The sequence below is a fragment of the Neovison vison genome, chromosome 7 (assembly GCF_020171115.1).
Source record: "Neovison vison isolate M4711 chromosome 7, ASM_NN_V1, whole genome shotgun sequence".
In the NCBI taxonomy this organism is placed as follows: Eukaryota; Metazoa; Chordata; class Mammalia; order Carnivora; family Mustelidae; genus Neogale; species Neogale vison.
In genome coordinates this window covers 50,400,896-50,427,288 of record NC_058097.1, presented here as the reverse complement: position 1 = coordinate 50,427,288, position 26,393 = coordinate 50,400,896, and the positions used below count along the sequence as shown (strand labels likewise).

At 51.7% G+C, this 26,393-nt stretch overlaps 1 protein-coding gene across 2 annotated transcripts in view; it reads left to right on the top strand.

Moving 5' to 3' along the window:
• The window catches only part of MYH14 (myosin heavy chain 14), an 80,921-nt gene that overhangs the window by 11,640 nt on the left and 42,888 nt on the right, over window positions 1-26,393 (top strand). For both annotated transcript variants that reach the window (XM_044256812.1, XM_044256811.1), the window contains 11 exons: window positions 850-942; window positions 1,430-1,493; window positions 3,731-3,829; window positions 4,831-4,971; window positions 15,738-15,833; window positions 17,998-18,116; window positions 19,332-19,484; window positions 19,653-19,826; window positions 20,170-20,343; window positions 21,899-22,013; window positions 25,467-25,654. In XM_044256812.1, the coding sequence (XP_044112747.1) occupies window positions 850-942; window positions 1,430-1,493; window positions 3,731-3,829; window positions 4,831-4,971; window positions 15,738-15,833; window positions 17,998-18,116; window positions 19,332-19,484; window positions 19,653-19,826; window positions 20,170-20,343; window positions 21,899-22,013; window positions 25,467-25,654 (1,416 nt within the window). The remainder of the gene's footprint in view (window positions 1-849; window positions 943-1,429; window positions 1,494-3,730; window positions 3,830-4,830; window positions 4,972-15,737; window positions 15,834-17,997; window positions 18,117-19,331; window positions 19,485-19,652; window positions 19,827-20,169; window positions 20,344-21,898; window positions 22,014-25,466; window positions 25,655-26,393) is intronic.

Below are 26,393 nucleotides of genomic sequence, written 5' to 3'. Positions count from 1 at the left end.
CCGTGCTGCAGCTTATGTGGCCCTACTGCATGTATGCCAGGCCCCGTACTACCATTGCAGTGCTCCCTGCTGCGGTTTCTAGCAGCCCTACACGGACACATCCTGGGGCCCATGTTACCATTTAGTGCAGAAACTTCAGGAAACAGTTGATGCCCTTGAGAACCTTGCTAGGAGGGGAGGGGGATTGGTGTTTCCTGAGCACCTACTGTGCTCCTGACTCTGACACTGAGGTGCCTGGAGGGAAGTTCAGAGTGGGGTCCCTCTCTTGGAGCCCCCTACTGGGGGAAGGAGGCTACTCTCTCTTGAATGCCTACTATGTGCCAGGCAGTTTGGAGCGTGTTATATAGATGGTATAGATTTTTTTTTTTTAATTAATCCTGCAAGTAATCTATGAGTCCGTATTTTTTTAACAACAACAGAAAAAGATAAAGTGAAATCCCTCTTTTGTCCTCTCCGTCATCCCCTGGAGTGGTGTCTGCTGTCGACCATTTGATGTGTATCCTCGTAGACCTTTCTCTAAATGCTTACGAACACACATCTATACCTGGAGACGTGGGAGTCATGTTTTGTAGTGTTTTTTTCTCGAGGTACTTTTCACTCATGGGGTCACGTTGTAGGTATTGCTCTGCCACGGGATTTTGTTGTGTTTTGTTTTCCCACTCCACGGTGAATCCTGGAGAGGTTTACTTGTTCCCTTCACAGTCAACGAAGGGCAAGACCTGGGTGTGGGAGAGCAGGCCCACCTGCAGAGGCATGGAGGCCCCTCACGCACACATGCGCAGCCGGTCATAGCACAGACCCCTGCCCCAGCCTTGTTGTCACTGACAGCCTGTCTCCTGCGCCCCACAGGGTGAGTTGGAGCGGCAGCTTCTCCAGGCCAACCCCATCCTGGAGGCCTTTGGCAATGCCAAGACCGTGAAGAATGACAACTCCTCCCGCTTCGTGAGTGCTGGGGGAGAGCAGAGGCTGGCTGCTGGGAGCCGGGAGCTTTGGGGGTGGTTAAGGGGAGGCAAGAAGTGGGGGCTGACTAAGGGAGGAGGGGCTGGGGGTCTGGACTCCTGGGTCTGAGGGAGCAGGGGGTGCCTGGACTGCTTGGGTCTGAGGGAGGAAGGGGCTGGGAGTCTGGACTCCCAGGTCTGAGGGAGGAGGGGCTGGGGGCCTGGACTCTTGGCCCTAAGGGAGGAGGTGTTGGGGACCTGGACTCCTGGGTCTGAGGGAGGAGGGGCTGGGGGTTTGGGTCCTGAGGAAGGCAGTCAAGGAGCCCCAGACCTTGGATTCTCCACGGCTGGGACCTCCCAATTGGAGTGGGGTTCAGATGGAGGGAGAAAGTTGAGATGCTCTGGGAGGGGTGAGTGTGGGTAAGGGTGGCTCTTCAGGTCCCCAGTGTGGAAGAGGACTCTCTGCTAACTCCTGACCCCTTCCTTCCCAGGGCAAATTCATCCGCATCAACTTCGACGTGGCCGGGTATATCGTGGGTGCCAACATCGAGACCTGTATCCTCACATAGCGCTTGGTGGGGGGAACCTGGTGTCTGAGGAGGGTGGCCCTTGGGATCTCACTGTTTCCAGGAAACAGATGTTCACACACACAGGGAAGCTTGGCTCCCTGATGTTCTAAAACTGTGCCTCAGGTTCCCCTTCTGTGGAAGGGAAAGGAACCTTGGGAAGGCATAGATGCAACCCCTCTCTCCCCCGGTGGAGCGGGGAGGGCCATACTGCTGTGGCCTTGCGGTGGGGTGGTGGAGTGGCTGTGGCTTACCACAGAGAGGGGACACACAGCACAGGCAGCAGAGGGAATAGGCATGTGGGGCCAAGTGTGGGGGAGACCAGGGCCAGCTTCCAGAGTCCCCTGCCCATGGAGTCACATAGGATGGGCCACACACAAGACGTGACAACACATGTGAGGTGTTGTCTACCAGGCACGCTTGTCAGAGACTCCGTCAGTGCCCCAGAGTTCTTCGTGGGGGCCGGTGGCCACAGTGCCCTTGGCCTATCATGTACCAAAATTCCAGACTCCCCAAGGGAAATCAGGGGTTTCAGCAGAAACCATGTTGTTTGCACCAACAGCTTAGGCATGGGGAGCCCCTCCTGGGAGTCAGGGAGCGCTGGGAACCCTCCCGAAATCCAGCTTCCCAGGCGTGCCCACCTCAGACCTGTGGCGTCAACCCTGCTCTGTGTGGGCAACGTGCAAGCTCAGTAGGGATTTATTTTTTAAGACTGTGTTTGAGAGAGAGAGAAAGAGAGCAAGCATGTATGTGAGCACACAAGTGGGGAGAGGGGCAGATGGAGAGGGAGAAGCAGGCTCCCTGCTGAGCAAGGAGCCTGATGCGGGGCTTGATCCCAGGACCCTGGAATCACAAGCTAAGTCTAAGGCAAGTACTTAATGGAGTGAGCCCCCCAGGCACCCCTCAGCTCAGTAGGAATTTAAAAGATAAAGCACGGGAGCTCCAGGAGTTCAGAATTTAAGAGAGCCGGCAGAGAAATCACATCAACCCAGGTTTGAATTCTATCTATGCCACTTGGAGGCCAAGGGACCTTCAGCACATTCCTTGACCTCTCTGTGCCTCTGTTTCCCCCCTCTGTGGAAGAGGGAGGCTCATAGAACCCGCTCTCGGAGGACTGGGGGGCATTGGGGGGCAAATTCTTCGCCTGGCACCTGCCATGTAGCAAGCACTCCAGAACAAGCTGTTGTCATTAGGAGTTCACCATGGGAACAAATTAGCAATGTCCTTATCGATGTTAATATTCTCTGTTGGTAATTACTAATCAGCCGCATTAACAGTAAACCACGTGCCCCTTCCCAGAGGTGTCTGAGAACCTCAGTCTTCTGTGGTCTGGGAGAAGGCTGGGAAGCAGATGTGGGGGGTAAGGGTTTTCGGAAGAGACCTTAGCAAATAGGGAAATGGGCGTCTCCCGTTTCCTGAGGGTTTGCTCTGCGCTTAGTGCTATCCTGCGAGCTCTCCCTGTGTGCTCAATTCCTTGTCCCAGCACCCCTTGTCAGCCCATTTAACAGAAGAAGAAACTGAGGCTTGGTGTGCTTCCCCCCACCCCACTCTGTCTGTGGGGAACGCCCCCACGTCCTCCCCACCTTGCACGAGCAGATTAATGACCCAGGGCTGTCGGTCAATGGTGTGCAGATCTTGGGCCTGACTCCCCGAGGTAGGTCCTGCATTTCAACTGCTATGCCGAAGGGACGCTGTGTGGTCTGTGAGCGGGGACCATTAGCTGGCCATGGTCTCCCCCACACTTGGCCCCACATGCCTGTTCCCTCTGCTGCCTGTGCTGTGTGTCCCCTCTCTGTGTGGTCTGTGAGCGGGGACAACTTAGCTGGTGTTTTATTCTACTTTAAAGTGGTTTGCCCATTCTTAGAGTGTAAACATGCCATGTGACTTTTCTTGAAGGGAGGAGCCAATAGCCCCACTGTCCGTATAGGGAAACTGCGGAGGCCGGCAGGCTAACAATGGCCAGAGATTTTCTTGTGGGGGTTGGCTACCAGGCAGACAGGGCTCTGGATGTTTGACACATAGTGACGCATTTACCCGCATGGCTAGCTCATTCACGGGGTTCATAAAAGGAAACTGAGGCACGTGTGCTCAAGTGACATGACTGAGGCCTGGGCTGTGAACAACTCCATGGCTTCACAGGGTGGTGGGGGCAGCACAGGCCGAGGGGGCTGGGTGGGCTCCCCTCACTGCTCCTCACCTATGAAACCTTGACTCCTGGCCACCCAGACCTGCTGGAGAAGTCGCGGGCCATCCGCCAGGCCAAGGACGAGTGCAGCTTCCACATCTTCTACCAGCTGCTGGGAGGCGCGGGGGAGCAGCTCAAAGGTCAGTGCTGGGGCGCTCAGGGAGGGCGGGGGCAGTCAGCAGGGTTGGGGGGCCCTCATGGGCCTCTGGCATCCCTGGGCCTTAGGAGGAGGAACTAGGAGGCAGTCAGTAGGATTTATGAGTACCTGCTTTAGGTCAGGCTTCTGCCGGGCGGTGGGTTCTGGTACCTCTCCCCGGAGCTCACTGCCCCAGGTTTCTGTTGCACTATGACCTTGACGTCCTCAGGACCTGCCCCTCAGCGCCGGCTGTCCCCGCCCCTATGCTGCTGACCGACCCTGTGGCTCTCTGTTCCCAGCTTCCTCCGGGGTCTCGCCCACCCCGGCCACGTGGCTCCCTGGCTGCTGCGCACACCCCTTCTCTTCTGAAACCGCAGGGCTTACTCCGAACCTGTGACGCCATGATGCCAGCTCCTGCCGCAGCGCCTGCTGCCTCGAGGTCCTGGCGGTCCAGGCAGTCCTGGTTTGTGTGGCTTTGCTGCACCTGCTGCCTCACCATGCCCTTTCCTCTGCCTCCTGCCTGAGCTTCCTCCTGTTTCCTTATTGCTCTTCCCACCTTCTGGCTGAAGAAAGTCCGGGGCTCTCCTTTCCGTGCGGACCCCTGCTGTCGCCAGGCCCCTTCCCGCATAGCCTTGGCTGCCTCCCCCTTCTCCCCCACAAGGCTGCAGGACCCACAGGCCTTCTGCCGCCAGCTCTGCTGTCCCATGACTTCTGCGAGCTCAGGCATCCGTGGCCCCTTTGCTCCTGCTCCTGCTTGCTCTGGGCAGTTCCAGGACTTGACAATCTCTGTGGAAGGACGAAAGGGCCCAATGAGGGCTAAGCACCCCCACCACGCCCGGCCCTTCCCATCAAACCTTGAGGAGAGGATCTTTACTCATTTAACAGAGGAAGAGACCGAGGTCCCCAGTGGAGAAAGTGAACGCTTGTCCTGTGGGTGGCCATCAGGATGTGAGTCTGACTCTACAGCTCACCCTTGACCTCGGCCTCCACTCATTACCCATGCAGCTGATCTCCTCCTGGAGCCTTGTTCCAACTACCGCTTCCTGACCAACGGGCCATCATCCTCTCCTGGCCAGGAGCGGGAGCTCTTCCACGAGACGCTGGAGTCCTTGAAGGTCCTGGGATTCACCCCGGATGAAATCACCTGTGAGTGAGCCCTGAGCCTCCACGAACGGTGGGGCTGGGGCAGCGCGGGGGCAGGTGGGGAACCTGGACATGCATTCCTCAGTTGGGAAAAAGGTACAGGGATGGGAGGAAGGAGGAGGTACAGTTTTAAGGAGGGGATCGAAAAGGGGACACAGAGATGGTGACCTCTGAGCCAAGGCCTGAGGAGCGGAGGGGGTGAGCATCAGTGCTAGCAGGGTATTACCCCCAAAGTAAAACGGTGGATTATTTTACCAGCAAAATGGATTTATTTGGGAATAATGGAGAATTGTAATTTGGGACAAGCAAGGTAGGATAGGAATCTGGCAAGGGACAGGAATTTTATCTTATGGAGAAGAGGAGGAGGTTGGAAGAGGTTGTTTTGAACAAAAGTCCTTTGGAGAAATCCAAGAGTGGAGGGTGTTGACAGTTTCTCTGGCTGAGCAGCTGGGGCAGCCAATTTCTTGTAGGAGTTGTGATGTACATCTTTCCCTGTTGGGGCCTGTCAGTGAGGATTCTTTCCTGTTGAGGATTCCTCTGTTGGTGTCTGTACTTGACATTGAGTAGTGTGACTCCCCGCTTCCGGCCTCTCCTTCTAGCTTCCCGAGTCTGCTTTCGTGAGGTTTCCCATACTAATTTTCAGAGAGAGCTAGAAGAGCCTTCTAGATGAGGAGGATTGCCTATGCAAAGGCCCTGGGGCAGGAAAGTCATGGCATGGTTTGATGAATCCATTTCTATCCTGAGGGGCTGGGACTTTGTCCTGGGGGCACCAGGGAGCCATGGGAGAGCTGGCAGCAGGGCAGAGGCCCCTTTGAGCTGTATGGAGGATGCGTTGGAGGGCCAGAGGAGGCTGAAGCAAAGGTGTGGGGAAGACCCTGACTGTGGCCTGTTACCCATGTGGCGATGCTTTGCCCCCCCACTGGTTTTCACCAGATCGCATGTTTTGACAGCAGGTCAGCAGCAGTCCTGTATTTGTTTGCTCTGCCGCTGTGACTGAGCACCCCAGGCCTGGTGCCTTCAGCAGGAGAGATGGATCATCTCCCAGTTCTGGAGGCCAGAATGCCGAACTCTGTGTGTTGGCAGGGTTGCTCGGTCCTGGGAGAATCTGTCTGTCCCTTGCAGGCAGCCCCCTACTCCACTGTGATCTTGTCTTGACTTAAAGAATTCCATCTTCAATGACCCAATACCCAAAGGAGGCCACATTCTGAGAAGGGTCGAGGGTTAGGATGTCACCACACCTGTTCTGGGGGGAAGAGGGTACGATTTGACCCATGCCAAGTACGTGTAGGTGGACCCCGTCTTTTTGCAACCGCCTCTTTCACTGTTTGGATGAACTTGGAGTCCCATGGAGAAAGACCCCAATGTCTTGGGCTGAGCTGGCATGGCGGGTTTCTTTCTCTTCCCATCTCTGGCACTGCGGAAAGCTCTGGGAGCTATTGTTGGCTCCAGGGCCAACTGGGAGGGCTGGAAGTCGAGCAAGCGCCAGCTTGGCTGTCTCCCCGGGCTGCAAACAGGCCGGCCTTCTCGGGCGTATTGACACAGGGTCCCAGGCCTCCCCTGCTAGATTGCCCAACCACAGTTGCAAAACTTCCTCCGCCTAGGAGTCTCTGCTCTCCTCCTGGGGCAGTTGGCGAACAAATCCGGATAGCGGCCACTATGGGGGCCTGGCCTCCTGACACAGATCACCTCAAGTGACCCTTCCCGTGGCCGCCCCACTGCATAGCTGATTTTTGCAATTCTGAAACAAAACTTTGGAAGTGACATATGTGTGTGGTGACATAATCTGGATGTGCCAAAGGTCATAGTGTGGCAACTGGGTCTCCTGCAGGGCCCTGAGACCTGCTTTCCCCTGGCTTCCCACACATCCTTCCAGAAATATTTTCTACATCTAAAAAAGGACACACATTATTTTTTCTCCCTCCCTCCCTCCCTCCCTTCTTTCCTTCCTTCCTTTCTTTCTTTCCTTCCTTCCTTTCTTCTCTCCTTCTTCCTTCCTTCCTTCTTTGTCAGAGAGAGAGAACACAAGCAGGGGGAATGGCAGAGGGAGAGGGAGAAGCAGACTTCCCACTGAGCATGGAACCCGACCTGGGGCTCCATCCCAGGACCCTGGGATCATGACCTAAGCTGAAGGCAGATGTTTAACTGACTGAGCCACCCAGGTGTCTCCATATTATTTTCCTATAGAACGAGGCATTCTGTAGTCCCAGGGTGGATGTTCAGCCATACCAGTAATAAAAGTGGTAAGATATTTCTCTGCTGAATTTAAAAGTTCCCCGCACAGGGGCTCCTGGGTGGCTCAGTCTATAAAGAGTCTGACTGTTGATTTCGGCGCAAGTCGTGATCTCAGGGTTGTGAGTTCAAGCCCCAAGGTGGGCTCCATACTGGGCATGGAGCCTGCTTAAAAAAATAGTCCCCCGTGGCTGTGGCTTTAAGTGAACCTTATCTCCCTGACCTTCCTCCCAAGACCATCCCAGATAGAGCAATGAACAGTTGAAAACCTTGTGGCACATCGGGGAGGGGCCAGGTAGTGTTGGAGTTAAGAATTCAGCTCATCACCCTTGGGCTAGCATACTTTGTGCCCTGCTTCTGTTAGCAGACAGCATACTTTAGTGATAATTCTGGTTTTGTATATAGGTTTCAGAGAGTGTGTGTGTTGGAGGGGCTGCATAAAATTTCATTGTTTAAATGGCCCGGGATTCTTTTAACCATCCTCTGCCCCTTGCAGAGAGACCTTTAGGGTGTTTGCACCCATTGTTATTAAAATGAACCCCCCTCCCAAAAGAGGTGCCAGGAATATCCTTTGAAGGAGCTCTCTGTTCTCTTGTGTCTATGAGATCCATTCTTAGAAGCGAAATGCTGGGTCCAAGGAGGGGGTGTCCCTTTTGATTTTAATCTGGCTTTACCAGAAGTGTGACAGAAGTATTGAGCTCGAATTTGAACACTCTCACCTGGTGACAGTGTACAAGGCAGGGGCTTTCTGTCTGTTCACAGAGTCGGGCACCCATTCTGCCAAGGTGAGTCTAGAACCTTTTCAGTGGCCCAAGAGGATATCTTGCACCCTTTTGGCATCCGTCAGCTGCCGGTTTCCACCGCCAGTCTCTGGCAACTGCTCCTCAGCTTCCTGTCCCTGCGGGTTTGCCCATCCTGGCCCTTTCATGTAAATGGGATCATACAATACGAAGGCCCTCGTGGCTGGCTGCTTTTACTCCCCAAGAGGGTTTCAGGTTTGTCCCAGCGGCAGGGGGTGGGGGGTTAATCAGGGTCAGTGTTTCGTTCCTGGTTATTGCTAAATAGTTTTGATTTTTAGCTTTTTTATTTTTAAGATTTTATTTATTTGACAGACAGAGATCACAAGTAGGCAGAGAGGTAGGCAGAGAGAGAGAGGAGGAAGCAGGTTCCCTGCCAAGCAGAGAGCCCGATGTAGGGCTCGATCTCAGGACCCTGAGATCATGACCTGAGCCGAAGGCAGAGGCTTAACCCACTGAGCCACCTAGGCGCCCCTGATTTTTAGCTTTTTATTATGGGTACCAGGTCCTATAATCAGCGCCCACCTGTGGCTTCTGGGATTTTGCCTGAAAACCCCCATCTCCCACCCCCAGGGCTCCAAGGGTTTTTTAAATTTTAGAGAAGCCACTTCATCACCGTCCAGAAGGTGCTGCTAGTCTCCATTGCCATCCACCCTGTCCCTGGAGTGCTTTTCCCTCCATGCAAGGCCCCAACCACTGCTGTCAGCTTTCTAGCTTTTGCTGGTGTGGTAGGTGGATGGGGTCTCACAGTTTTATTCGGTGTTTTACTTACAAGGAGTGGAGCCAGCCAGTCACTTTTTTTTTTTTTTTTAAGGTTTTGTTTATCATTTATTTGGGAGAGAGAGAGAGAGCTAGAGAACAAGCAGGGGGAGGAACAGAAGGAGAGGGACAAGCAGACTCCACGCTGAGCGGAGAGCCCAACGCGGGGCTTGATCTCACAACCCTGAAGTCATGACCTGAGCAAAACCAAGAGTCGGATGTTTGACTGAGCCACCCACATGTCCTGTGGTCACCTTTTCATAGAGTCCTTCTGGCAAAAAAGGAGACAGAGGTCCAGGGAGGTGGGATATCTGCCCCACGACTCACCCCAGTTGACAAGAAGCCAATGGAACCCAGGGCTGACTCCAAAGCCAGCCCATGATCCATCTTTAGAGAGGCAAGTGGTGCCTCTGGGAAGCTTTCTGGACCGTCTCTGGAAAGATGGTCACCAGTGGGAAGGCTAGCATGGAGAACACTGGGGACCCATCTAAGCAGGACCTCCACCCTCCTCCCCACTTCCCACCTTCACCGGCGCTGGTGCTGGGAATGCCACTCCGAGAGGCTGAGCAGGGAGCCTGGTACCTGGGGAGGCGGGTGTTCATGCCGGGGGGCACACTTGGCCTCACCAGCCCCACGCCCCTGCCTCCGCAGGCCTGGGCTTGCTTGCAGTCAGCTGGTGTGAAGTCACCGCAGGAGCTAACTGCCGACTTCTCAGATGTCAGGTTTGCCTGGGTGCTTGACACCGATGCAAGGTCCTAAGCCAACTGTCAGAGGCCGTTTCAAAGGCCACTGGGGGGACTTGAGTCTGGACTGTGTCTGAGCAGAGGTTAAGGGATGAATGATCTTTTGGTTCGTTAGGTGATGATGCCGCTGTGGGCCCATAAGGAGATGTCTTTATCTTCTCAGAGGTGCCCTGCTGTCCTCTGGGGAACCCCCAGGACTTCCAGGGCTCTGGGCTGCCCCCATCCACTCTTTCCTCCTGACCCCAGATGGGCAGGACCAGAGATCTCTGAGCCCAGCCCCTCTCACTGCACAGCCAGGGAAACTGAGGCCCAGGAGGTCACCCAGCTTGTCCAAGGGCACACAGCAAACTCCCACATCCAGTAACGTATGTATCCCCCCATTAATTAGCTCGTTGCCCTTTATTCATGAATATATCAAGTCATTCAACTGGTGGTGGGTTTCTGGGCCAGACCGCCACAGGCGCTGGACAGAATTCACAGTGACCAACACAGAACCAACTTGACCTGTGGAACGCTCAGACCCGGAAGCATCGAATCATACACATGCATTAAAGCTGAACCAGTGGGAGGGTGAGTGATTTCCATGGAGCAGGATTTGCATGGAGCAGGGACCGTGTGTCATAGCATTCCAGCATGGCCTGGGGAGAGCCCCCTGGATGAGGTGGCCCTTGCTTGAGCACTGATGGGTCTGGCAGGAGCTAACCAGCCCTAGATGGTGCTGGCAGCATCTAGGCGGAGGGAACTGCCAAGGCAAAGTCCTGGTGGCAAGACAGTGTTGGAGAAGCTGAGCGGGGGCAGCTGGGGTGGCTGGTTGGAGTAAGCGAGGATACCCTGGGGCCGGAGGGGCTGGGAGGGTCAGGTTTCCCAAGACCCTGGTAAGGGCTCACATTGAATCCCAGAAGTACTAGGGACCAGGGAAGGAACTCTTCCCTGTGAACAGGCAAGCTCAAGTTCATTCATGTAAACACTTACAGAGCGCCTACTCTATGCAGAGCACATGGGCAGCAGATGAGTAAGGAACGGATACTTTCCGCAGGAAGTTATGATTTCAGTGGGAATGGAGAAAAAATAATATTTGTTGCATACCCTGCCATGCCCTGCAAATTATACCCAAACCTGGTTTTTCAGGCTTGCTTTTTTTTTTTTTAACTTCTTTTTATTATTATTGAAAGTCATGTTAGTTTCAGGTATACAATATATGGATTCAAAAATTATGTTCATCAGTGCTTATCCCAAGTGTAGCCACCATCTGCCTTTTTTTTTTTTTGTCCTTTGAGAGAGAATCCACGTACCGTAAAATTCACCATTGTCAAGTGTACAGTGCAGCCATTTGTTGCGAATGTACAATTGCACTAATTCTAGACACCAAGTCCTTTCTTAACAGCCATTTTTTTTTTCTGGACAAGATCTGACATTTTAACAAGTATGAAACTCAGAAAGAATATAATCAGTACTATATAATCAGCTCCCAGGCCCGGGCTACCTCTGTCCACAGTTTCCCACATGTCCCTCAGAGCAAGGCGTCTTGAAACCATAAGGCCAGTGATCTTCCTTCTGTTTTCAGGGTTTGTTCAAAAAACTTTTTATTGGGAATACTTTGGGATTTACGGAAAAGTTGCAGAAAGAGTACAAAACATTGCTACGCTCTTCTCTAAGATTCCTCGGGTGCTAACGTCTTGCTACATTTGCTTCCCATCTGTCTTTCTAATTACTTATTCTGAGCAGTTTGAGAACAGGGGTGTGGACAAGCATGCAGCCACACCCCAACAGACTCTAGGCCAAGGGTGGGTGATGGTCCCACAAGGCAGGAGGAAGGAGCAGAGGCAGGGACAAAGGCACAGGTGTACTGGGGAACTTCTGTGCGGGAAACTTCTGCACAATGAGACTCCCCTTTACTCTTTGTATTAGCTTCCTGTGACCGGTCACAACCACGAACACAGTGGTTTAAATCAACACCAGCTGATTCTCTTATAATGCTGGAGGCCGGGAGTCCAAAACCAGTCTTCACGGGCAGGGTTGGTTTCCTCTTGAGGCTCAAAAGGAGAATCCATTTTCTTGCCTTCTCTGACTTCAAAGCACATCCCTGTAACCTCTGCTCACGTGGCGTTCTCCCTTGGCTTCCCTTTTATGAGGACCCTGTAGCTAGAGCCCACCTGCGTAATCCAGAGTTCATCTCCCATCTCAGCATTCCCAGTCACATCGGTGAAGTCCATTTTGCTCTGCCAGGTAACATTTCCTGGTGGGGAATTCGGAATGTGGACCTCTCTGGGGGCGGGGAGGGATTGTCCCGCCTACCACCCTGCAGAGTCTGTCCATACATTGTAAGTAGGCTCCACCCCCGGAGCGGACTGGGGGCTCGAACCCACAAAGCTGAGATAGAGACCTTTGCGGAGATCAAGTCCGAAGCTCAACCGACTGAGCCACCCGAGCGCCCCCTGTCTGCATATTTTTAAAGAACATTTTCTTATGCAGCCACTGGGTGGTACTGTCTTGGGAGCTGAGAGCGCTGGCACTGTTAGCATCCCCATGCATAGACCATATTGTCCCAGTAATGTCCCTTATAACACGCAAAAGTGTTTTTTACAGGATTTTTGCCAGTTTTCCTAACAATGTACTTTAGAGCAAAAAAGGTTTCGTGACACATACATGTGACACATACATGGGCGCGCACACACACACACACACGCACACGCATGTGTACACATGCACACACATTTCCCCCGGCCAGAGTACATGTACCTAGCACACTGTGCTCTCCGTCTGCCTGGAACTATTCTTTCTTATCGTTGGTGACCTTGACATTTTTGAAGATTACAGACCAGTTGTTTTGTCTCAACTTGGGCATGTTCCCTTGCAGTTAGGATTCAGGTTACACATTTTTGGCAGGAAACTCCCAGGAGGGTGCTCCTCCCTCCCCCTCCTTCACCCCCTTTCTTTAAGTAGACAGTGTAGAAGCAAAGACACCTAAAAATGCGCCCGGAGCCTAAGCGTCCAGTTCAGGGGCCTTCTGCAAGTGAACGCCATGTATAACCATGTATAACTAGGAGCTCCCTCGTGCCCCTTCCCATCACAAGAACTGCCCCCCTCACTGGCAGTGTGATCATTATTCTGGCGTCTAACAGCGTTAAATTGTGTCACTTGTTTCTGAATTTTGTTACAAATTCAGCATGTGTGCTTTCATGTCTGTCTTCTTCTACTCTACCCAGTGGTTGTGAAATTTGTACATGTTCAGTGAGTGGCCGGGAGGGGGCTACTTTTGTTATTATTATTATTATTATTATTTAGGTTTTATTTATTTATTTGCCAGAGAGGGAGAGAGAGAGAGAGCACAAGCAGGGGTAGTGGCAGGCAGAGGCAGAGGGAGAAGCAGTCTCACCACTGAGCAAGGAGGCTGCCGCCAGGGGTCCCAGGACCCTGAGATCATGACCCGAGCCAAAGACAGACACTTAACTGACTGAGCCACTCAGGTGTCCCAGGGAAGGGGGCTTCTGAGGGGCTGGCTCCACAGGTGCATTTACTTTGTAAAAATCAGAGCCGGACCCGTGTGATTTGCGTGCTTTTCTGTACTCATTATTCGAATTTCATGCTGGAAGAGGGAGGAAAGAAAAGCACCACCGTTAAGGATTCAGACCCCAAGGGGCGCCTGGGTAGCTCAGTGGGTTAAGCCTCTGCCTTCGGCTCAGGTCATGATCTCAGGGTCCTGGGATTGAGCCCCGCATTGGGCTCTTTGCTTGGTGGGGAGCCTGCTTCCCCCTTTCTTTCTCTGCCTGCCTCTCTGCCTACTTGTGATCTTTGTCTATCATAGAAATAAATAAAATCTTTAAAAAAAATAAAGGATTCAGACCCTGGATTTGCCCCTCTGCTCTGCTACTGACGAGCTGGATGATCTCGGGCAAGATGGCTCCCAGAATGTGCCTTGATTTCCCCATCTATGAAGGGGTTTCACTCCGTTCCAGACCTGTAAAATGTTACCATAGGATCTGCCTCCCTTGGTTGTTAGGAAGTTTAAACAAGTGTATTTGTTAAGTGTTTGGAACAGGACCTGGCATGGAGTGAGTGAGAATAAGTCAGTGTCCGTTTGAACCTGTTCCGGAGTGCGTCCTTAGTGGGGTGGCTGGGCGCTGGTGTCGATCTGTAGTGTCACCGCGAGAGCCACAGGTAGAGACCCAGCCTGAGGCGGGCGTGTTACACAGGCCACTCACCTGCCATGAGCTGCTTCCCTGTCGGAGGTGAGGGAATTCTGAGGCAATATCCAAGTCTGGTAAAACTCTGAACCAAGCACAGTCTTTCCTCAGATTTCACAGTGGCTACCTTCCTGGAAAAGCTGCTGTGTAATTTTTTAAAGAGACTTTATTTATTTACTTATTTGAGGGAGAGAGAGAGAGATGGATGGGGGCGGGGGCGGAGAATCACAGGCAGACTCTGTGCTGAGTGCGGATCCCAACGTGGGGCTCAGTCTCATGACCCTGAGCTCATGATGTGAGCCAAAACCAATAGTTGGAGGCTTCACTGACTGAGCCAGACAGATGTCCCCCAGAATCCACTGTGCATTAAAACCAAACACAAAACACTTGAGTTTATACATAAAACTGTTGGGATTTGACTGGGGTAATTATAGGCCATTATTTCACGGACACGGATGTCCAGTGGGATATTTGAGGGTCACACAGGGTGTGGCCAATTCTTTGTGGTGCGGGGGGCCTCTTCATCTGGGTCCCAACCTGCGGCGACCCTGTGATATCCAGAAACACCCCAGAAACTGCCCCCTGGCCTCCCTTGTCACGCCAACCCACACCGGGAGTTCCTGAGATGTACTCTAGGGGGCAGCACTATCCATTCACGAACAAGCGCAGTCCGCCCTCTTCTGCCGTTTCTGTATTTGCGACTTCGCCTATTCGCTAAATTTATACGTAACTCCCCAAAGAGCGCCCGTGATGCTTTTACGATCATCGTGTCACTCACACAGGGGTGGAAAGTTGGAGCGGTCCAGCGTATATGCAGCTGAGTTTCAGCAAATTGGTGTTCTGCCTTCCTGTCTCGGCTCATACCATAACCCGATGTCCTTGTCTCCTTTTTGCCTGCTACTGAGTGCCACGTTTTTCACGTCTTTCGTGCTTTTCTTATTGATGGCTTCACCGTCTAAAATGCCCCCCATGCTTAGTGCTTAATGCTGGCTAGCATTCCCAAGTGCAGGAAGGCTGTAGTGTGTCTCACAGAGAAAACGTGTAAATCCTTCAGGCTTGAGTCAGACAGCTGTTGGCCGTGAGTTCAACGATTCGGAAGCAATGTTGTATAGTAGATAAGGTATCTTGGAACTGAAGCACGCATAAAACAAGGTGATGTAGTGATCAGCTGAGGAAAATGTGACTAGAGGCTCACAGGAACCTCTAGTTTACTTATTTCCCATAAGTAAATTCGTGTTCATGGTCACTACAAAGAATGTAACTTGGCAAATAAGGAGACTCGACTGTGTATTTTTGCCTTTTTAAAACGTAGACAATGGTATGCTGTCTATACCATTCTGCACCTCACATTTTCCACTTGCTATTTTAGAAATCTTTTCCTGTTTAGGACACCTTGCTGGCTCGATTGCTAGAGCGTGCAGCTCTTGATCTTGGGGTTGTGAGTTTGAGCCCCACATTGGGTAGAGAGATAACTTAAAATAAAATCTTAAAAATGGAAAATCTTTCCACATTGCCCAAGACTTTCTTAATTCACTTCCACACGTCCTTTTAAATCTTCTGTGTGTTGCTTTATGAAATGGACACGAGCAGACACCAAATGGTGCTAAAGCAAGCCTTGAATACAAAATACAGAATTCATGTATCTGTTCTTATGTTTTAAGACCTGCCCAGTGTCACAGATGGATTTTAAGCTGAGGGGCGGTGGTGTAATTTGACATAGAGTTGTTGTTGTTGTTGTTGTTTTAAGATTTTATTTTAAAAGTTGGGACTATGAAAAAATCATTTTATATATTTGAGAGAGAGCACGCGTGTGCACACAAGCGGGTGGGGGAGGGGCAGAGAGAGAGAGAGAGAGGGAGGTCCTCTGTGCTGAGGGTGGGGCTCGATCCCATGGACCCCGAGATCATGACCTGTGCTGAAATCAAGAGTACAACTTCTAACCACCCAGATACCCCTGATGTAGGGTTTTTAAGCTAGATTTCTAAGGGGCTAGTTACGCCCACACAACAGGGTCTGGAGCCCCATGAGATTGTTCTCTCTCTCTTTCTACCCCATAGCCATGCTGCGGATTGTCTCAGCCGTTCTCCAGTTTGGCAACATCATCCTGAAGAGAGAACGGAACAACGACCAAGCCTCCATGCCTGACAACACAGGTATCCTACCCGGCCTGCAGTCCCCCCACCCAACCCAGTGTTTCTCCTTCCTCCCACCAGACAGAGCGTGACACCACTCCCCGCTCCCCAGCTGGGCACGCCTCCAGGCTGTGCTGATCCTTTACCAAAATGTCATCGCTTACTCTTGTTCTGATTCTGAATGGTGTCCTCCCTGCTGAAGGTTTGAACAACACCAATGTACCAAAGATCCCCCGTCATCCTGGCCCCTCTGGGAAAACCGCCATTGGCATTGGGCTTATAACTTCCTGGCCTCTGTGCTTGCCATATATATACTTTTTTTTGCTTTTCAAAAGCAGAACTATAGTTGATACTCCTTTTTTATCCAATGGAAATAGCTCTGCTTCTTTATGGTCATAAAATAATACAATCTGGATGGGGTAGGGGGCAGAATCTAGCAAAACAGAGAAGTATAAAAGCAGGGAAATGACCCACAGCCATACCCCTGAGAGGTAAGTAGTGCAACATTTTGGGGTATTTCTCTCTGGGCTTTGTTCTCTGTCCATATCTGTGTAGAAATAATTGTCAGAGAAATGGAATCATGCTTTGCCCCTTTTCCCCTCAAGACAGCAAGAGCTTTGCGTCTATAAAATTCTAGGGGCCCATTTTCCAAAGCTGTACCACCACAGAAGATATGAGAAAGGGGCCCCTCCACCATGATCAGTGGCACCCTCTGTGGCACTCGGGGGCTCTGTTCACATGCCCAGCAAGTGTGCCGTACATGCTCGCTCATTCATTCATCTGATCTGCGAAGTTGGGGTCAGAGCTTGTAGACCATTTTGAAATTTGCTTTTTTCCCTTAATGCACTGAGGGTAATGCTTCCGGGTTATTAACTAGAATGCTACTGGGGTTTCTTCCTGTGGGGTCTATGGGTAGAACCATATGTCAACATAATTAATCTCCTGGGAACTGCTGGGTGTTTCATTCTCTGCATTTGCAAACATTCATTGGAGAAGGCGTCCACTGGCCAGAGGACACAGCGGAGGCTTTAGAAGCCTACAGAACATTTCTGTGACTCGTGGAAGAGCACCCTTGTACACATTCCCTGCTGTTCTTCAGGCCCCTGTATCATGCAAAGTCACCATAGAAGAATTAGAAACTGCTTTGCAGCAAAAAAACAAAAAAAAAAAAGAAAGAAAGAAATGCAAATTCTTATCAGCTCGCCTCTCAGAAATAATCACTGTTTATTTAATTTGGTGTTTTTCCTTCTAGATGTGTTCTTTTCCTTTCTCTTTTCTGTTGGAGCTGAGCATTTGTAGTAACCGTTTTCCCGTTATGGAAGTGACAGAAGCTGGAAAACATTTCTCAAATACCATTTTTTATGCATTTTTTCCCCTACAAAAATAGGGAAAAACAAGTTGCTTTTAAATATTTATTTATTGGCCACTTCCATGGGTTTTTACTCCAATAGCTTTCCCCCCAAAATTATATTAGCAAATCTCCAGGCATACAGAGAAGTGGAAAGAATTTTTATAGCAAACCCCCAGATATCCACCACCTACATTTTGCCATTAACATTTTACTACACTTGGTTTATTGGGTATCTTTCCACACATCGGTCATCCATCCTGTAGTCTGGTGCATTTCAAAGTTGCAGATTTCTGTACCTTTCAGCGTGTACATGAGTAGTTCACATGTGTACTCATCAGCTCGCATGTGCATATCACTTACCGGTATCCAGTATTTGCTTACAGTTGTTCCTTTGGTGTGGAACATACAAATCATGAAATGCACACATCTTTTTTTTTTTTTGAAATGCACACATCTTAACCATGTAACGAGCGCTGATAATTTTCAGTGACCGCAGAACACATGTTCAAATGGAGGATCCCTGACTCCCTAACCAGTCCCTGGTTGCTGGACATTCGGCCTGTGTCCTGTTTTCCTCCATCATCATCCAGGCTGCAATGAACATCCTCTTGGTCCAGTCTTTGCTTGCCTCTGGGATTATAGATCCCATCTCGGGGTCCCAGAGAGAACTGTTGGTCCAGAGGACGTACACACTTTTAGGATTGTATTGCTTCTAGTGGGAGAGGCTGGGCCCCTTCTCTGGCCCACCAGCAGTGGGAAAGACCCCCTCTGCTGCACTCAGTGGCCACTGCCATGTCCCGGGGCCGATCAGACCTTTGTGCCTATCACCCTCAGCTGCACAGAAGCTCTGCCGCCTCCTGGGACTGGGGGTGACGGACTTCTCCCGTGCCCTGCTCACTCCCCGCATCAAAGTTGGCCGAGACTACGTGCAGAAGGCACAGACCAAGGAGCAGGTGGGTAGGCCTTGAGGGGGTAGGAGGGGTGCGGGGAGAGCCAGGCACCAGGGTCCTGGGCCTTCAGGCAGCGTATGCTGGTTTTTCTCTCACTCAACAAACTTTGGCTGATTGCCCCATGACCAGCTCTGGTTCTGGTGCTAGGATAAAATTAGTGATGGAAACAAAGACCATGCCTTCGTGGAGCTCAAGCCAAAGTAGGGAACAGATCCTAAAAGGAGATATAAGCAGTGAGGCCTTCTATGAAAATGGGGGTTTCTGTGCCAGGGAAGTCCTCTCTGACAAAGTGATATTTGAGTTTGGACCTAGATAGTTCAAGGCAGAAGGAATGGCTCTGGGGCTGGAACAGGGTTGGCAAATTAAGAACATCAAGGAGATCAGTGAGGCTAGAGAGTGGAGCAGAGAGGTTGGAAGGGGACAGATCATGCAGGGTCTTAGGGGCCACAGAAAGGAGGTGGGTTTTATTCAGAGTGCAGTAGGACACCAGTGAGAGTTTAAGCCAGGGAGCAACCTGCTTCGGTTTGTCTTTTATAAAGATCCCCTTTTCTACTGCATGGAGAATTGGATCCCGGGGGTACAGGTGGGAACAGGGAGACAAAAGGAGGCTGCTGTCATAGTCCAGAAAAGTGACGATAATGGTGGGACTGGGGAGAAGTGAACTCATGGTAGAGGTTTTCAGAATCCAGCTTTCAGGCAGAGTCCTCTGCCAGGACCCAGGCTGGCCCCTTGAAACAAAGTATTAGGGTGAAGAAGACACAATGGGGGACATGGGGGCCAGAGATTGGGGGTCACGTGAGAGACCGCTCTTAGCTGAGGTACTATTGTTGGGATCCATTTTACAGATGAAGAAACTGAGGCACAGAGAGGTTTAGTCACATGCCTGAGGCCACAGAACTTCTAAGGGGCAGAGTCAGGCTTCAAACCCATGTTGTCAGACTCCAGAGTCCAACCTCTTAACTGTTACGCTGTCAAAATTGGTTCAAGGGTTGGGGCAGGGAGGATGAATGAACTAATGTGTCCCACGCGCTTCACACGTTGCCTGGCGCATAGTAGGGCTTTGAACTGGTTGGTGTTGTCATTAATGTCATAATTCTTGATGAGCTGTGAGGGGACCCCAGTCCACACTAGTCTCTTCTTGCTGGGGGTCAGGCTGGGGCTGCAGGGGCAGGGCCACGCCCTCACCATGTGCCATCCGCACCCCCCCGCCCGCCACAGGCTGACTTTGCACTGGAGGCCCTGGCCAAGGCCACCTACGAGCGCCTCTTCCGCTGGCTGGTCCTGCGCCTCAACCGTGCCTTGGACCGCAGTCCCCGCCAGGGCGCTTCCTTCCTGGGCATCCTGGACATCGCTGGCTTTGAGATCTTCCAGGTCTGCACTTGGTACCAGGCTGGGGCTGGGAGGGCTCTGTCAGCCTGGCTCTCTGTCCTCTCCCTCTGGGTGTCTGCCCCCTCCCTCTGGGTGTCTGTCCACCCAGTCCCCCCCATCCCCCCCCCCCGGTCTCTGTTCCCTCTCTCACCTGTCCCCTCACCCCCACAGCTGAACTCCTTTGAGCAGCTGTGCATCAACTACACCAACGAGAAGCTACAGCAGCTCTTCAACCACACCATGTTCGTGCTGGAGCAGGAGGAGTACCAGCGCGAGGGCATCCCCTGGACCTTCCTCGACTTCGGCCTCGACCTGCAGCCCTGCATCGACCTCATTGAGCGGCCGGTGAGCCTGAGGGTCCTCCCGCCTCCCCAGCTACGAGATCCCAGCCCTTGGCCCACCTCCAGCCCTGCTGGGGCTTCCGGGCTCAAAACTTGTGTGTGACGGCGTCTGCTTTGTAGATGCGTGGCCACTAGATACTTGGGCCCTGGATATGCCTGCCATGGGACCGGCTTGGGCGAAAGCGCTCGTCAGCAGCCGGAACTGTAACTGTCGTTCTCATGTTCAGTCATATGTCCATGTGCCTCTTCCAAGAGCTACAAGAGCTTCCAAGAGCTTCCAAGAGCGGTAACCTAAGTGTCCACTATGTGGGGATCTGACGCCCTCTTCCCTTCTTGTTGGTGCTTAGGCTAACCCCCCCGGACTCCTGGCCCTGCTGGATGAGGAGTGCTGGTTCCCGAAGGCCACCGACAAGTCCTTTGTAGAGAAGGTGGCCCAGGAGCAAGGAGGCCACCCCAAGTTCCAGCGGCCAAGGAACCTGCGGGACCAGGCTGACTTCAGCGTCCTGCACTATGCGGGCAAGGTGGGGGCTGCGCTGGCCCTGGGGCCTGTGGGCAGGGGTGGGGACCACTCAGCTGCAGATGCAGGGAGAATGCAGAGAGAATGCAGGGCCCCCCACCATGTCCCCCGGAACAAGACATTGGCCAGGGCCAGGAAAGCCCAAGGACAACCGGGCACGCTGTCTGATGAAGTCAGCAAAAGCTTGCTCAGGAAGTGGTATTTCGAGGAGGCTTGGAGGGGTGGATAGGAGTTCTCTGCAAGGAGAATTATGTGCGTTTTATACCCTCATTCGGCAAAGACTTGCCTTTTGTGTGCTGAGCAAAGCTGGGGCCCCACGCTGGGCATGGTTTCTGCCCTCACAGGGTTCCTGATCTGGGAGAGGGACAAAGACCATGAGAATAAAATGCTGCTAGGTGCTTCAGTGGGGGCAGTATCAAAGTTGGGAGGGGGGATGCCAGGAGAGGTTTCAGAGGAGAGTAAGGCTCGATTTGGAATTTAAATCAAGGGTCAGCAAACATCTTCTGTACATAGTTTCAGTTTTGTGGGCCAGACAGTCTCTGCCGAAGCTACTCTCTTCTGCCACTGTAGTGCGAAAGACACCCTGGGGAATACATAAAGGAATATATAATTGAGGGCCATATTCCAATAAAACTTTACCTATAAAAAGGTGGCAAGGCCGGATTTGGCCTGTGGGCGATCATTTGCCAATCCATGGCTCAAATGATGAGTAACAGCCAGCAAAGAATGGGTGAAGGATGGGAAGTGCTGTCCAGGGATAAGGAACAGCATACAGAGGCTGGGAGGCAGGAGACCTCTGTGCTCCATGTCTATCCCTCACTCCCTCTTCCACACATCATCTAAGACCTCCTGTGGGCCCAGCCCTGCCCTGTGGGTTAGACCTGAGCCCTGGCCTCAGGGAACCACTGTCTGGTGGGGGGCACATGTGGTGTGGGACTGTGCCTGTCAAGACCGACTCTGGAAGCCTCAGAGCAAAGCCTCAAATACTGGGAAGGAGCCAGCCTTGTGAAAATCCACGGTGAGGGAATCACAGGCGTTGGGAATGGCAGGGGTAAACCTGAGGTGGAAATCAGCTTGCATGTTTGAGGAACAGTGAGGAGCCCAGTGTGGCTGGAATAGAATGGATAAGGAAGAAGTGATGGTGGGTGAGGTTCTCCAGCTGGGTGGAGGGAGGACAGGTAAGGAAAGTAGAGGGAAAGGGGCCCTACCTGCGGAGGGTGCAGTTCTGGGAATAGACACAAGGTGGCACCGATGCTCTCTGATCCATGGGGAACCCTGCTGGAGCTGGTGCTCTCAGAGCTTCTGGGAGGTTCCATGGGAAATTGGGAGATAATTGAAAATTTGAACACAATCTGGATTTTGATGGTATTAAGGAACTGTTAATTTTATAAGGTATGAAAATGGCATTGTGGTTGTGCTTCATGTTTTCTGTTTTGTAAATAAACTTTACCCCCAACCTGGGGTTGGAACTCACAACCCTGAGATCAAGAGTCACATGCTCTCCTGGAGAGCTGGTGAAGCTGAAGTCTCACCACCTTCCTCTGCCCGCCTTCACCCAGGTCGACTACAAGGCCAACGAGTGGCTGATGAAGAACATGGACCCTCTGAATGACAATGTCGCGGCCCTGCTCCACCTGAGCACGGACAAGCTAACGGCAGAGATCTGGAAAGATGGTGAGGGCCAGCTTCTCTAGGCCCTGTCCCTGGAGCTCTGTGCATACCTTTCCCCAGCCCACAGTGTGAACACCTTTGCTCTAGAGGCTAAGTTCTAAATGGAAGTTGTCTGCTCGGACGCAGAACTGAGGCGGGCAGGCCAGACGGCCTCCTGGTAGAGTTTCTAATCAGTGACTGAGTGGTTGGTTAGTTGCTGTCTTAAGCCAGTGTCATATTCAGTGACAAAACACACTTATCCTTAATCAGAAACAAGATGAGGGTGCCCATAGTCAGCACTGCTGGGAAACACGGTTTTAGCAATACTAGCCTCTGCAATCAGACTGGAAAGAGAAATAACTATATTGCTATTATAAAGGAAGAGAGAAAGTTATTCATTGTAGATGGTATATAATCCCTAAAAAAGAAAAAAATCAAGAGATTTGACTGAACAAGAATTAATCCCAAGAGAACTCAGCAGCATGGTGTTTTTATAGATTAGTCAGATTTGGGGCTTTGCTTTTTTGGCTCTCACAAAGTTCCCGTCAGGGCCCCCAGGGAAGAAGAAAGGAATGACAGATCACGATGTCATTTGGGAGAGCTTTCCTGCTGCAACAAGGCTCATGTGGGGTTAGCCATCAGTCTTTCTGGAATGGCCTTTCTGGGAGGCACGGGCAGAAAAGCCGAATATCTTTGGCGTGAACCCTGTAGTTTTCCAAACCTTGTCCACCACTCCCCATCCTTAGAGGAGAGGTGATTTTTTTTTTTTTAAAGAATTTATTTATTTGACAGAGAGTGAGAGAAGGAGAGAAAGCACAAGTGGGGGGAGCAGCAGAGGGAGAGGGGGAAGCAGGCTCCCCGCTGAGCAGGGAGCCCAATGCGGGACTCGATCCCAGGATACTGAGATCATGACCCAAACCGAAGGCAGATGCTTAATCCACTGAGCCACCCAGGTGCCCCAAGAAGTGATTTTAACAACCAATGGAACCAGCATCTTGGCTTCTCCCAATGCAAGGCTTCCAGAATCTGTCAGTTTGCCTTAGCCTTTTTCTTGACATGAAAAGTGTAGTTGTGAGTGCCAGCCCAGGCAATGAGACAAGAGAACAAAATAAGCAAATGTGTGCTTCCCAGACGAACTCATGGAACAAAGGGTGTGAGGTGCCTCAATGCTAGTGAGCTGGTTTTAGACCAAGAGATCTGATGATGGTGTCTTGCGTGGTTTATACATGATGGACCGACAAGCAGGGTTTGATGTCCAGTAACAGGCAGATTACACAACAAGAATCCTCTCCTCAGCCTGAAAAATCCTTCCACACCGACACACTGACACTTCTTCAAAAACTGTGTCCCATTCAAGGACACAGTATGCTCCCCCACCACTGTGATCCCTCACATCTCACATCTCATAGGTGCCCAGCCCCCCAGGGGTTCCAAGAGTGAAGTGGAAGTTAGGAAGCCTTTTGAATCCTGGACTCGAACTTGGCACAGTGCTATTTCCTCCACGACTCTCCTGAACAAAGCAAATCACAACAGCCCAGACTCAAGGAGCTGCAAGTCACAGGGAGGGACAGGGACAGTGGCTGTTTGTGTATCAATCTCTATGACAGCTTCCCTGAGCTCAGAGTCAGGTGCTCAGTGTCCTGGTAGCCCAGGGGGGAATGCGGATGAGACAGGCTCTCCTCAGAGAGGCAACCTCAACAAACTGGGGAGGAGTATTGAGCTACCTGGCAGCCAGGGCAAAAAGGAATATGTAATGAAACAGACAGATTTAACTTCTAGAGAGATTTTTTTTCCCCCTTGGCATTAAATTCTCATAAAGGTCGTTCATCCTTTCAGTCACCTTTGTTGCCCTCAGTGGTAGACACAAAGGCGAATGGGACAATCCCCCTGGCTTTAGAAGTTCACGGTCAGCACTGAAGTTTTCCCTCCTGCTTTGCCTGATGCTGTTGACTAATAATGCTCTCTTTTTTTTCTGCCACCTTCCCTCTCTCTCCTCCCTTCTCTTGCTGTTCCTTTTACATCTCCTGCCCCATCTCTCTGCCCCTCCCCTCATCTGTCCTCACCTCCCCCCCACCAAGAACATGGGGGTTTCCAGCAATTCGCTTTTCTTGGCTCCTTCCCACTGTCACCCCCAGGATCTTCAGGGAGGCGCGGCTCTGCCATTTCTCCGTCAGGGGGTGGGTGTTGCTGTGCATCCACGGGTGAGATTTGCCGGCCGAGGAGGGTGGGCCTGTCAGACCGGGTACCTGACTTTGAATGTCTGTCCCCTCTCCTCCACGTGGAGGACTCTTGCCTTTCTCCCCCTTCCCTGGCGCTTCCCTCAGCAGTTTCCAGACTTTCCATAGCAGCACATGCCTTCTAACTAGACCGCATATAAGGGGATAAGCAATTATGATAATACCAGCTGGTGTTTACTAAGCACTTACTATGTGCAAAGCCTGTTTATGATTATGAAGCCCTAGAATCCGCTGAACAACCCAGAGAGGCAGGTGTTAGTACTACTAACCCCATGATACAGAGGACACTGAAGTCCTGAGAGGTTATGTCACCTGCCTGAGGTCACACAGCCATTAAGGGACAGAGCTGAGATTTGAACCTGGGACCTTGGGTCCCAGATCCTCTGTTTTCCTCCATGCTGTAAGAACTTCATTATCCTTTTGATGGTAGCTGGGAGTTTGGCAGTGAGAGGGAGCATTGAATCTGGGGAGGAAGAGACCATTGGTGAGCCCCGCTGCACACCAGGCCCTGCCCGGAAGTCAGGTTTACCTGGTTGACCCTCCTTATTGAGGGCTGCAGGACGTCAGGGTCCACCCCACCTGCAGAAACCTGGCAGGATTTAGAACAGAATTCGAGGGGAAGGAGGAAGTATTTCTCACTAGCTGAAGTGACACCATCAAATGACAAGATCAGGCCATACTGGGAAACTGGTTCAGTGAAGGCAGTCTGTCTTCTTTGACACACTGCACATAAAACCCAGGCTTTATTACATTTTTTAGTGGGACATCGTTTTAAGTTCCTAAAAAATGCCACCAAGCTGCGTTCAGGATCTCTGGCACCCTGTGTCTGCCTGTAAAATGGGAATGGTTCTTCCAGGCAGAGAGGAAGAACTTGGTAAGCCTGTGCTGTCACCATCGGCACCTGTGGATAAGGAGTGTGGAGATGGAGATCTCATCCTTGAGAAAATGAGAGGTCAGAGGCCAGGGTCCTTGAGGAATCACCCTGGCTGGATTCAAATCCTAGAGCTGCATTTTCTAAGCTGTGTGGCCTCAGGTGCTGTCTTCCACCTCTCTGAGGCTCCTGTCTGAGTTTACACAGCAGTCCAGGGGGTTGACAACACCTGCCTTAGCAGTGTTTCATATGTAAAGCACCAGGTCCTAGCAAGGACAAGACCCCTGAACTTTAACCAAGTTTAACCAGGCCACCTACAACTGACGCCTGACCCCCTTCTTCCTCTGCCTTTATTTCCTCTTCCCATAGTGGAGGGCATCGTGGGGCTGGAGCAGGTGAGCAGCCTTGGGGATGGCCCACCAGGGGGCCGCCCCCGGCGGGGCATGTTCCGAACAGTGGGACAGCTCTACAAGGAGTCCCTGAGCCGCCTCATGGCCACACTCAGCAACACCAACCCCAGCTTCGTCCGCTGTATCGTCCCCAACCATGAGAAGAGGGTGAGTGATCAGCCTGGGAAGGAGGGGCAACTCCGGCAACGGGTAAAGGCCTGGCCACTGACCTTGGCTGGAGCCTGGCTCACCTCGGACTGGGTGTGTGACCTTGACCAAGTCGCTTTCCCTCCCAGGCTCAGTGCTCCGTTAGGAAAACTCACTCATTCAATTCATGGGACTTAAATTTTACTGAGCACCTATTAAGGGCCAGGTGTTGGGGATACTTTTGAGAGAAAAGCATGGCCAACTCCTATTCTCACAGTCTGAGAGGGAGCACAGACATTCAACTGAGCAACCATAATGAATGTCCGATTGAGTTTGTAGGGGTAGGTATCCCCTACAGTTTAATCTGGTCTGTGAAGTCAGGGAAGCCTCCCTGGAGGAGGTGAAGGATAAGTGGTATGCTGAGGAGAGAACAGCTTTTGCAAAGGTCTGGTGGGAGATTGGGACATGAAAGGTACATGGAATGAAGGCTATTGGGACTGGGGGTGTCATGTCAGGGTGGGGAGACCATGCCTGGCTTCCCAGGCCACCAAAAGGTTTTCTTCTTAGGACAATCAGAGAATAGGCCCTGTAGAGAAAGATCAACATGGGTGGAAAATGAAATACAGCAATAAGTGCCCAAGGCTTCTCCTGTCCTCAGAAAACAGGAACTATAGTTCCTGGGTGTGTGTGTGTGTGTGTGTGTGTGTGTGTGTGTCTGGTGTCTGCTGATACTATATCCTATCAAATCTAGGATACATTT